The 13202-nt window shown below is 35.1% G+C and overlaps 2 protein-coding genes across 6 annotated transcripts in view; one reads left to right on the plus strand and one right to left on the minus strand.

Moving 5' to 3' along the window:
- Window positions 1-13202, plus strand: part of SKP2 (S-phase kinase associated protein 2) — a 70420-nt gene that overhangs the window by 33840 nt on the left and 23378 nt on the right. Inside the window, exon 10 of one of the 4 annotated variants that reach the window (XM_067030878.1) lies at window positions 10573-10619. The exons of the other annotated variants lie outside the window; for them this stretch is intronic. Coding sequence (XP_066886979.1) covers window positions 10573-10576 — 4 coding nt within the window. The 3' untranslated portion in view covers window positions 10577-10619. Of the gene's footprint in view, window positions 1-10572; window positions 10620-13202 lie in introns of those variants that run through there. 4 annotated transcript variants of the gene reach the window in all.
- The window catches only part of NADK2 (NAD kinase 2, mitochondrial), a 46638-nt gene continuing 37975 nt past the window's right edge, over window positions 4540-13202 (minus strand). For both annotated transcript variants that reach the window (XM_059060121.2, XM_059060122.2), the window contains 4 exons: window positions 11329-11384; window positions 11150-11203; window positions 8864-8987; window positions 4540-6661 (listed from right to left, as the gene is read on the minus strand). In XM_059060121.2, the coding sequence (XP_058916104.1) occupies window positions 6523-6661; window positions 8864-8987; window positions 11150-11203; window positions 11329-11384 (373 nt within the window). In that variant the 3' untranslated portion in view covers window positions 4540-6522. The remainder of the gene's footprint in view (window positions 6662-8863; window positions 8988-11149; window positions 11204-11328; window positions 11385-13202) is intronic.

Consider the following 13202-nt stretch of genomic DNA (forward strand, 5'->3'; position numbering starts at 1 on the left):
GCTGAATATACAGGCTTGTTATGGTTAAAGTACCTCTCAAAGTATTAACGTGTTTATAAAACATTTGAGATTTAAAGTCAGCTAGTAGCACTTTTTAAATACAGACTTGATCAGCTTATATAAAAAATGTCAAATGCAAAAGATAGAGAAGATGATGAACCTCATTATCCACTTTCAAAGGTCATTAACTCATGGCCAATCTCAATTCATCCATCATCTCATCCATCTATATCTCCCCCACCCCACACATACCATACACAGGCTCACTGATTATTTTGATGCAAAACCCAGAACTCTGACTTCATAAATAGTTCAGTATCTACCTCTAAAAGATAACCTCCTGAATTAATTCTGAAACATTAAATATCAAGATGGTGTTGAAAGTTCCCTAGCTGTTGGAAGTGTTTTCTTACATGGGTTTGTTTTGATCAGGCTCCAAACATGGTCCATACATTGCATTTGGTTGACACTGACATTTCCTTAAGTCTCTTAGTCTTAGGGTTCCCCTTCTTTATTATCCTTACAATTTATTTACTGAAGAAACTAGGTTGTTTGTCTAGTATTCCACATTCTGGATTTTGCAGATGTGATCAGTCCCTGGAATAATGTTTAACAGGTTAATCTGTCCCCTATTTCCATAAACTGGTAGTTAGATCTAGCAGCAAAAAGCTCCTAACCAAGAGTGATTTTGCTACCCGAGAGACATTTGGTAACATCTGAAAACAGTTTTGGTTGTCACAAGTAGAGGGGCACTGCTGGCATCTAGCAGTTGTATACCAAGGATGCTGCTATCCATCCTACAATATCTAGGACAGCTCCCCACAATAAAGAATTACCTGATCCAAAACCTCAAGTGTCAGTGTTGAGAGACCCTGATATAGAGGCTTTGCCTATCAATGTTTTTTGTTTTAGCAAGGAGATATTTGATAGGTAGTATTAGTCTTCCTTCAAGACGCACATAACATCTGGCTGTCATTCTTTTTATGATATTAACATCTGCCTGTGGCCCTTGACTTTTCTCCTATACCCTAGCCGCTAGTTCCCAAGATATGTAAAGTCTGGCCAAATGCAAAATGTTTATTTCTGGGTAACATGACTTATGTCCCTTCTATCATGGTGAACTCAATTACAATCCAACACTGACTAACGATGTACAATGTAGAGGACGGGGGAGGTACAGAGCATGAGGAAAGGCACTAAGTAGTCCAGGAAAACTAGAAAGAAACACCTTTCCACTGGATACACTAAGCTCGGAATAAACAAAAAGGCAACCTCCTCTCTCCCATCCCCACCTGGCCAAATGTCCCAGGAAGTCAAAAAGCTCTCTTCACCAAGAGGTTAGCTCCTTATAATACAGGTTGAAGCACTAAAGCCTATATTAAACTTATTTTATGGCTTTCTTTTCTTTAATATTTATTTTTACTTTTTAGTGCATCTAAATATCAAAACGCTGATATTTTGGTATTCTTTAAGCCAAATATCAAAATATCTACCTTGCACATTTGAGCATTAAGATCACTATATTTTCAGGTCTTCAGATGGCAGTGTCTGTGATGAGAGACAGTAAGGCAGGCTTTTTCCATAGCCATACATTTTAAAATTAATAGGCACACTGGAATGTATCATATCCCAACCATTACCATGCATTTATATTGTCTTTTAAACAAAAACTGGCCATAGTCATTTACATTAGCTTTTTAAAAATTTTTATTTTTTATACAGCAGGTTCTTACTGGTTATCTATTTTATACATATTGGTGTATATTACATTGGCTTTTAAAATGTATTTTTACTCAAAACTATTTACTCATGTAAAGTGGATAATCCACAACCCATTTAAAAGACTAATGGAAATACTTAAAAGATTAATATTGGGGGCTTCCCTGGTGGCGCAGTGGTTGAGAATCCGCCTGCCGATGCAGGAGACACGGGTTCGTGCCCTGGTCCGGGAAGATCCCACATGCCGCGGAGCAACTAAGCCCGTGAGCCATGGCCGCTGAGCCTGCGCGTCCGGAGCCTGTGCTCCGCAACGGGAGAGGCCACAACAGTGAGAGGCCCGCATACCGCAAAAAAAAAAAAAAAAAAAAAAAAAAAAAAAAAAAAAAAAGATTAATATTGGGCTGTCCAAAAGGTTTGTTCGGTTTCTTCCATAAGATGGCTCTAGTAGCACTTAGTTGTCTTTAATGTCATTTGAAACAATTTTGTTAGATTGCATGCGAGCTGTCATACTACCATGCATTTAAAAAAAGACATCAAAATTGGTTAATTTTTGTGTAGCCATTTTTATATTGAAGATGGAAGAAAAGAAGCAGTATTTTCGGCATATTAGGCTTTATTATTTCAAGATAGGTAAAAGCGCAACTGAAATGCAAAAAAACATTTGCACAGCGTATGGAGAACGTGCTGTGACTGATCGAATGTGTCAAAAGTGTTTTGCGAAGTTTCGTGCTGGAGATTTCTCACTGGACGATGCTCCATGGTCGGGTAGCCCAGTTGAAGGTGACAGTGATCAAATCGAGACATTAATTGAAAACAATGAATGTTATACGGCACGAGAGATAGCCGACATACTCAAAATATCCAAATCAAGTGTTGAAACTCATTTGCACCAGCTTGCTTACGTTCATCGCTTTGACATTTCGGTTCCTCGTATGTGAAAAGAAACCTTATAGACCCTATCTCCACACGCAATTTTCTACAGAAATGTAATGAAAACATTCCGTTTTTAAAACAAACTGTGACAGGTGATGAAAAGTGGATACTGTACAACAATATGGAACAGAAGAGATCGTGGGGGAAACGAACCACCGGCAACCACACCAAAGGCCGTTCTTCATCCAAAGGTGATGTTGTGTATATGGTGGGATTGGAAGGGAGTCCTCTATGAGGAGCTCCTTCCAGAAAACCAAATGATTAATTCCAACAAGTACTGCTCCCAATTAGACCAACTGAAAGCAGCACTCGAAAAGCATCCAGAATTAGTCAACAGAAAACGCATAATCTTCCATCAGAATAACTCAAGACTTCATGTCTCTTTGATGACCAGACAAAAACTGTTACAGCATGGCTGGGAAGTTCTGATTCACCTGCTGTATTCACCAGACATTGCACCTTCGGATTTCCATTTGTCTTTACAAAATTCTCTTAATGGAAAAAATTTCCTTTCCTGGGAGACTGTAAAAGGCACCTGGAACAGTTCTTGGCTCAAAAAGATAAAAAGTTCTTGGTGAAAATGAAAAATGTGTCTTTAATTATTTTTACTTAAAAACCAAAGGCACTTTTTGGCCAACCTAATAGAATGATTTTGTGAAGAATCATTTCATCAAGAAATGATGTTTTGGACTTCCCTGGTGGCACAGTGGTTAAGAATCCACCTGCCAATGCAGGGTACACGGGTTCAAGCCCTGGTCCGGGAAGATCCCACATGCCGTGGAGCAACTAAGCCCGTGTGTCACAACTACTGAGCCTAAGCTCTAGAGCCCGCAAGCCACAACTACTGAGCCCGTGTGCCACAACTACTGAAGCCTGTGCACCTAGAGCCCATGCTCCGCAACGAGAAGCCACCGCAGTGAGAAGCCCGCACACTGCAACAAAGACCCAACGCAGCCAAAAATAAATTTTTTAAAAAATTAAAAAATAAATATTTTAAAAAACGGTTTGTAAAAACCTGTTTCTCAAATACTGTCCTACTTACTTCAACTATCCATACATCACCCTCCCAACACACACACAGTCTCCCTAAGAATGTTGTTTCAGCAGAGTAAAACTATTATTTATTATCATAATAGGCAATTTCTTCTCTAGCTATGCCAGTTTTCAAGTATTCATTGGGAGAAGGTACAAATCAGAACTCATAATCCCTACTCCCAGTGAATTCATAATCTTCTGGTATAAAAAGCTGTGTACTGTTCAGATAGATCTCTTCAACAGTCTTTTCAGGATCCCAAGTTTTGAAAAAATTTTTAACTGTTGATGTTTGATTTTTTAAAATGGGAGAACAAAATTATTTATAATCCATGCCTTTGCTATCGTATAAAATATTCAAATTAACACTTAAAACATTCTTTTCTATATTTTCCTTTTAGCTCCTCCTTAGTCAGTAATTTTCCAAAAATTTTATCATAAAATAAAGCCCATGACACTTAAAAAAAATACTCTTTATACCTTCCTTGATGTAGAAAACTTATGTAAGCCTTCTTATTGACTTACAGTACACTAATCCTTCATGGTTATTTTTAATGTTAACAAGAATAAATTACATTTGAAATAAACAATTCCTCTTTCTAGTTCAGCAGTTCAGGTAATATGATTTACTAGGGCCATGAATATAAATACATATGGAGCATCAAAAATATTAACTCAAAATTATCTGAAGAGTTTACATTTACCAAGAAGCACTGTGTCACATTAGCAGTGAATGAAGTCAAAGCGCACAGAGTAATACATAGCGGTGGGGAAAAAACTCTTGAAACATAACATTTTGGGGAAATCTGGTTTTCAAATAATGACCCATAAGAGCTAAAGAAATGAACTAAAAAATAAAAGATAACAATGGTTTAATTTTATTCACATGTAGTTGCCATGAAAAGGTTAACTCATGCATAAAAACATTTTTGCTCTTGAAACATCCCTTGCCTCTCATCATCTCTTACAAAGAAATCCCCACCACAGAGCAGAAATGTTAGAAGTTATATCACAAATGAAGCACATTAAGTATATTTAAAACCTTTAAAATATGGCTTATGAACAATTTTACATAGCAGGTTACCTATTAATATGTTACATATTAAACAGATCTCTGGTACCATTCTGGACAATCAGATTTCCTTGATATTAAAGATGGAGTTGGCACTTTTGTCAAAAAGGTATTTTAAACCTGTTAGGGAGTTTCTATAGTGTGGAATTTCACTTCTTTCTAAAGTGGCATCTTAAGTATATCATTTTTAAATCAAACAAGAAATTAGATCCATCTCTGGGAAAATACCAATTTTTATTGTATGCATCACGTAAACTCCTTGCTATTAGTGTCTATGCAGATACTCTTAACTAAGGAAAAACAAAACAGATTCTTGTTCTGGATATACAACAAAACCTAGATTATCTTTGTATAGTAACATTTACATAAAAATTTTGACAAGAACATGATAAATGTTGCCAGAACTAAGAGCACTCAATTTGATTATAATACATCCTAGCTTTCACAGAACTTACTTCTGAGTTCACTAGACTCAAGTTCTATACGATAGTCTGTTAACTTTACCAATCTAGCACCTGACACAGTACATGGCACAGAGTGGGTATTCAATAAATATTTCAGTGATTGAAGAAAAGCCTTTAACAGCAAGTGAAAAAAAAATACAACTTTGAATAACTGGAATGAGAATACCAATTGTTTCATGATGCAGCAAGAGGTACTTTCTGTGATAATTCTAGAATTACTTATAAGTAGATCAGGAATTAGGTAAAGAAACTGTCAATAACGGGAAAAAAAGAAAAGCCATAACATTTTATCCTCCAAAGCCAATGTGTAAAACTTGGAATATGAGTTAGGTGAAAACTACCATAATAATAAGTAAGGCAATTCCAAAACTAAAGTGTTTTGCATATTTATTAAATAATCCATTTTCTTTCTGACAATACTCCTACACTAGATGAAAATATTTGTTAAAGGTTTTACCAAACTCCTAATAGAATATGTCTAATTAGTTCATCCTTTTAGTCTTTGAATCCATGTTAGATAGTTGTAAATAAGGAAGAACTTTATTAGACACTCAAATCATTAAAAAACAAATTACCTAAGACCTAAAATAGTTATTGGATAATTAATACATTTGAAACGGAGTCATGATTTTGTCCAGATATATTTCACCCAGCATTGTCAAAATTAACCTGACAGCCAATTAAATGAAAACATCTATAAATAATTTCAAAAATGATTGTTTGAATTTTTAAAATCAATAGTCCTAACAATATCATTGTGTTCTGAAATTAGAAAACTCTTAGCATATAAAAAACACATTTACCTACTTCAATTAGGTCAATGTCAGGATTTATCAAAATTCTCCATCACCAAATCTTTTTAAAAATCTTGACTTTTAGGTACTATAAAAAAATACTAACCAGATGTGTTTGGTCTGACCAATTCCACAAAGTTAGGAGGAAAAGGAAGGAAAAAAAGCTTGTACAGTTTAATTTCAAATCCTGAACATTTAATCTTTTATTGGAGCCTACCTCTCTAAATTTAAAGATATCAGCACTCTTGGAAACCAACTGCAAGCAATATAGAAATTTCACTGGTATGAATTCTAATCAATTTAGTCCATCCATTTTCTTACACACCGAATATCTTTTCCATCAGAATCCAACAGAAGAATAATACAAATCTCACTTTCTTGATCACCTTTGAGGCCAAGGCCAACCAGTCTCAACGATAACCAAAAAACGTAGCCTTATGACTGGCAGTCTGTTTCCACAGTAAAACTATTTTTTCCAGTAATCAAAATTGTCATCTGAGGAAATCCTTCACTGTTCTAGAAGGACAGTTCGAAGCTCATCTTCTTTATTGATCAACATTGAAGCAATTGCTCCGTCATTAAACTCAAAGGAAGTTCCTCCATCGACAACCATGCAGGCATCCCAACAACGAGAACGAACACAAACCCTAAGCAGAAAGAAACATCTCATTAAATATTAACACTTTCCTTAATCCTAAATTAGTTTCTTTAAAGCCCTTCATTTTCATCTAAATTGGCAGATAGATCATTTGGCCTTGATTTTAAAAATCAAGTTGCTCTTTGGTATGAGAGAATTAGCGACCATGTGAATACATGGGTACATTATCAAAAAAATCTCAAAACTTAAATGTTCAGGAGAGCTCCATTCACCCACACATGTATCAGTGAACAGTTCAGATGCAATTCATAGGCTTTTGAATGTTGAGTTATTACCATTACAAGTATTTTAAGTAGTGAGCAAGAATGTAACTATTTTCATATAAAATTTTTATTTACATACAACATACAGAAAAGGCACAAATCATTAGCGAACAGCTCAATGAACACAGTTGCGTAATCAACACCCAAATTAGGAACTGAATGTTACCCAGCTCCCCAGAAGCTCCCTCACTGCTCTTACTCCCATCTCCCAGTCTCTACCCCCAGCCCCTCCTTCCCAAGCATATCCACTATCCTAATTTCAATCACCATAGTAGTAATAGTTTTGCCTATTCTTGAACTTTATATAAATGGAAGAACACAATAGGTATGCCTGTGTCTGGCTTCTTTTGCTCAATAACATGTTTGTGAAATCATCCATGTTATTACCTGTAGCAGCCATGTGATCATTTTCATTGCTGTCTGAAAACACTTGCATTGTACAAAAATACCCAAATTTAAGTATTTCTTCTACTATTCATGGACATTTGGGTTTTTACCTATTGGGAATAGTGCTGCTATGAATATTCTTGAGCATGTCTTTTGGTGCACACATTTCTTGTCAGTGTATACATTTCTGCTGGATATATATCTTGGAGCAGAATTACTGGGTCACTGCATGTTCTATATTCAGCTTTGGTAGGTAACTGCCAAACAAGTTTCCAAACTATTCCTAATGGTAGTACATAAAAGTTCCACTTAATCCACCTTATCAGCAACTGGTATTTTAGCTATTCTGGTGTGTGTGGTATCATATTATGTAGTTTTAATTTATATCTCTCAGATGAATAATAAGGTCAAGGATATTTTTCCATATACTTATCAGCCATTTGGATATTCTCTTTTGTGAAATGCCTGTCCATGACTTTTGGCCATTTTTCTACTGGCTTGCCTGTCTTTTTCTTATTGACTTGTAGGAATTTTTAAAATATATCCTGGATATGAGTCCATTGCTAGACTATCTCACTCTGTGGCTTGCCGTTTTATTTTCTTAATGGTGTCTTGATTAACAAAAGTTCTTAACTCTAATGTAGTTCAATTTATCAATCTTGTTGCTAAGAAATATTTTCCAACCACCAAAGTCATAAAGCTATTCTCCTACTTATATGAGCAAACATTTAAATGAATTTTTATAGTTTCACCCAAACTCAGTATAGATTCGTTGATTAATCAAAATTAACTCTCAAATGATAAAGTGATTTTTAAGTATAACGAGTTTCCTTTTTTGTGTCTTTCCTGGAAAAATTCAGTTGTGTTATTTTCAAAAACCTATAGGCACACTATAAGCAGCAATTTGTAATTAAACTGTTCTTTGCTTTCCATGAGATAGATGACAGTTTTTCAGAATTATAGTAAGATTTGTTAGTTTGGAAAAAAACCTTTACAAAATAAGAAATTACAAACATTTCTGTATATCCTCTTCCCCTCAAAAAAAAAAAATCCAAGGCAAATTTAATAGATGTGGGGAGCGGGGGGATTCACTTTTGGGGAAAAGCTAAAAGCAATGAATCCTACTCTAAAGTTATATTGCTGTACAGATTAGACTTTGTATGAATGCATGTCCTGCTTTTATGCCACAGCACATGAAAAAAAAAGTTGCTTTCCAGTCAGTTTCTTTTGAAGTGATAATTCGATCTTACTGTGTCTTACTAGAATAAACAAACAAACAAGCCCACATCACCCAATTAAATAACTATGTTCTCCTTTCTATTAACTTAAATTTTAGTTTCTCTAAAATGGAACCCTAAGTTTTAGACAAAATATTACTTTAGCCAGGTTAGCATGACACCTCTTTAGTTCTACAGGTTCTACTTTCCCTGCTAGATTAAGTTTGAAGGAGTGAATTTAATGAAATTGAACACTTTTAAAGCCAACTGTGCTTTATAATTACAAGGGAGGAAAACAGCCACAAGACAATTTTGGAAGCTTACTTTGAGGTGAAACAACGCTGACGACTGCTTGAAAAAACTCTGTTTGCTATTGGTTCTCGAATACTGAAAAGTATTTTTGGTTCTTCTGGACTGTAGAGCAGCGATTCATTATATTCATTTGTTACTATAAAGGAAAAAAAACAAATATTAGCACATTCGATGAAAGACAGTCACTTCTGAGAAGTGCAAAATGAAAATGGATGCCATCCTCAATTTACAAGCACAGTTCTATTCCAAAGGTCTGGTTGGCAGCAAGTTCCTTGGAACTCACAACACATTCCATTAAAAAAAAAAAAAAAAACCAACAAAAAAACTCTTATAAATGAGGAGTATGTTCCAAGATTAGCCCACAGAAGCCTACATCACCCACAATATAGCAGAAATAGGTACATTTGGCTGGGGTTGGGGGGTACCTACAAAGCTAGTAATCAAAAAAACAGAAACTAGTTTGAGGCACTCGAAAATGGACCTTAAGTTGCCATAATCTCTTGCTAATAAGTTCCTTTACAAAATACCATGTCAAAGAGTTCATAAGTATAAATTAATAGTCTTGATATAAAATTCAGTCTCAAACAATGGCAGGCAATATGCTTTCTCTAATGAAACTGCTATTACTCAAGATATTTCTAGAAGTCTTTTGGATCTGCTTTCTCTCTAACCAAGAGGCACACAAGAGTTGGCATGCAGAGCAAGCACAAACTGGTTAAAAACAACTGTACAAAGAAACTGGGCTTGGAAGAACATTTAGTTGAGTACCCCATTGAAAGACATTGCAAGACTATCAGATAATCTACCCTATATACCAAAATTTCATTTGAATTAAATGAAGTGTCTGTAACAGTGACTGCACCACTGGCATTCACTATTGATTCTGAAGATAGTCAAATCTTCAAAGGAATAATATTCATTCAGTAAAGCAGTATGTTTATTAAAAGAAAAATCAATCACTGTATTTTACATATACCCTTAAATTAATTTGTATACCTGACATAAATTTCAGTTGTTTTATATACATTATGCTTTAAGTTAAATTATATAATGAAGAATCAATTACTATAAATACCTAACTTTCCTTTCTTTGATGCAGATTTAACACTAATTCTAGCTCAAAGCCATGATTAAAATTATCTTTTAGGTCTCAAATTGAGAGAGGGAGAAAACAGTCCATTTTAGAGAGCTGAAAGTAACCGCAGAGATTTAGTCTTGTTTACAAACTATATTTTAAAGACAAACTATCTCCCCAACAGAGTCTTACGAGAATCCAAAATATATAAATAAAAGGAACTCACACTGTTAATATACTCTATCATGTATTGCTAAATCATTTTAAAAGCAACCAGTAAGAACATGTCTGTTCTGATAACTCTCAAACTCAAATGTTTATGGATGACAGTTGCAGCACAGGTAAATAGATGCAACTATAAACAAGTTTGGATTTTTTTGTTTCTTTAAAAATAATTTACCTTGAAATCTTAGGATACTCTTCAATTAAACAGAGACAGCACGATTTAGCTTTAGTTTGAGGTCCATACTTTTGAAAATGATCCTAGCAGATGAGTAGACTTTAGAGTGTTATAATTTCATATGCAAATCAAATGAATGTGGTTTTCAGTTTACGAATTTAAATATTTTTAAAAAATAAAATTTAACAAATAAATTTGAAAAATTCCTATGTCCCAGCAATCTACATCCACTCTCTTATTCCACAGTTGAGGAAGCAGAGGAGCAAAGAAACAGTCTTGCCCATCGTTTCACAGTGAGTGACTGGCTGGTCTGGGATTGGAACCTAGTCTTCAAATTCGCTGATCAGTATCCTTTCTCCAACTGTGCTGGTTCTCTTAAAGGAACCCTGAAATAACTGGGCAGGGATATATAGGAGAAGGTTAAAGAGAACATTTTAGTGAATGTGAAGGTAAGCAATCAGAGCTCAGTGAATTCCTTCTCATTTAGAGGATATTAATGAGTTTAGGTGTGCATTTCCTAATTTCCAGATGTGTATTCTTCTACATTTTCCTATCCCCCAGGACATGTTTGCAGTCACACTGTTTTGACACAGAGGTTATATTTCCATGGTTGACAAAAATCATAATATAAAATTCCAGCTTTAAACTTTTTATTGTTTAAAATATATTTTAAGGGGTATTATATTAAGAGCATGTTTGAGTCAAAAAAGTACTACACTTTGCTTAATTAGACAAGTACACTTCACAATAACATCCTCAAAATATGTACAGAACTTAACTGGAACATAACTACTGTTAGTAGTTATGATCATTGGTCACTGACCTTTCTCTACAAATTCTCTGTTCAATGGAAGACTTAAATTTCCTTGTCGTTTTGCTATTGAAAAAGGAAAGGGGGAAATATCTTGATTAAATATTTTATAATGTACAATACAGCTAACATACAATAAAATATATTTAGCATATTATAATAGTAACATATAAGAGCTATTTGGTACTCACCAATATTTAGAACATCTTCCACAGCCTGAGGTGCAACCCTGTTAATATTGAATGACCTAGAAACAAACACCATATACATCTTTTCTTATTTTAGTTCTAAAAACATACGAAAAATGAAAAAGGAATAATCTACTTAATGTACAGAGAACTCTTAGAAATTATCAGGAAAAAAAAAATGACCAAAAGACAACAGCCGCCTTATACAGTTTTAAAAAGTGGGCAGAGTATATGGGCAAATAGTTCATGGGTCTACATGAAAAAAATGTTCAATCTTACTCATACTTGAGGAAATAAAAATTAAAACAAGATTTTTCTCAGATTTTAAAGATTAAAAACTGACAATGTATTGACATGGGTATGGGAAAAGAAGTATTCTCATATACTAATGGAATTACAGAAATTGCAATTGGAGGGCAATTCTGCTCTATTAAGATTTAAAATGAACATATTCTTCAATCTAGTAGTTTATCCTAAAATATATTTGTACATATAATACACAAAGACAAATACAAGGATATTTACTGAAGCATTGTTTATAATAGCAAAACAACTGGGAAGCACATAATAGCAAAACCTTAGGAAGCTGGGTAAATAAATTATATTATAGCCACTCAGTACAATACTATGTAGATATTAAAAAGGCTAAAATACAACTATATGTACTGATAATGGAAAGATAACAATATGTTAAGTTAAAAAACCAAAAGCATTATATGGTATGTTATGTGTGCATATATATATATAAAACTTACCTGTTTTACTTATATTAAAAAATATATGCATATACAGAGTGGTTATATCTGGAGATTAGTACTAGAGATATGAAATGAAAGAGACTTTTTGTTGTATACTCTGTATTATTTAACATATTTAAAAATGTGTATTTCTTCAAATTATAAAATAGTTTCTGAAGATGAGAAATCTTTTACTAGCAAGATGTCTTGCTTAACCACTTAAGAACAAACGTTAACACAAACATGAATAACTTTTTAAAAAATTTATTTATTTATTTTTGGCTGCGTTGGGTCTTCGTTGCTGCGCGCAGGCTTTCTCTACTTGCAGCGAGCTGGGCTACTCTTCACTGCAGTGCGCAGACTTCTCATTGGGGTGGCTTGTCTTTGTTGAGAAGCACGGGCTCTAAGTGCACGGGCTTCAGTAGTCGTGGCACGCGAACTCAGTAGTTGTGGCTCGTGGGCTCTAGAGTGCAGGCTCAGTAGTAGTGGCGCACAGGCTTAGCTGTTCTGCGTCATGTGGGATCTTCCTGACTAGGGCTAGAACCCGTGTCCCCTGTATCGGCAGGCGGATTCTTAACCACTGCGCCACCAGGGAAGTCCCTGAATAACTTTAAAAGAAGCTCTGTGCTGGGGTCTAAAAAGATGGTTAAGGAAAGGGTTTTTGTTTTGTTTTGTTTTGTTTCACTGTTGTGGCCTCTCCCGTTGCGGAGCACAGGCTCCGGACGCACAGACTCAGCGGCCATGGCTCACAGGCCCAGCCTCTCCGCGGCATGTGGGATCTTCCCGGAATGGGGCACGAACCCGTATCCCCTGCGTCAGCAGGCGGACTCTCAACCACTGTGCCACCAGGGAAGCCCCAAGGAAAGTTTTTTTAAAAAAAAACTCTTCCAGGTAATTTGGAATTCTCCTGCCTTTAACTCTTCTCACTCTTCTCAGTAGATAATCCACACGAACAGGAACAACGTTGCATAGTCACACAACTCCAGACCTAATTCAGTGGCTCTTAATACTCTGTATACCCCTCTAATCCAATAGCTTCCACATTTTGAGAAATATGAAAACATTTTGGACATTCTCTTAAGAAAAATGCAGATACACAAATTTTTACATTAAAAAATTGGGGTCATTCACAGACCATAC

Source organism: Kogia breviceps, chromosome 4 (assembly GCF_026419965.1).
Source record: "Kogia breviceps isolate mKogBre1 chromosome 4, mKogBre1 haplotype 1, whole genome shotgun sequence".
Lineage (NCBI taxonomy): Eukaryota > Metazoa > Chordata > Mammalia > Artiodactyla > Physeteridae > Kogia > Kogia breviceps.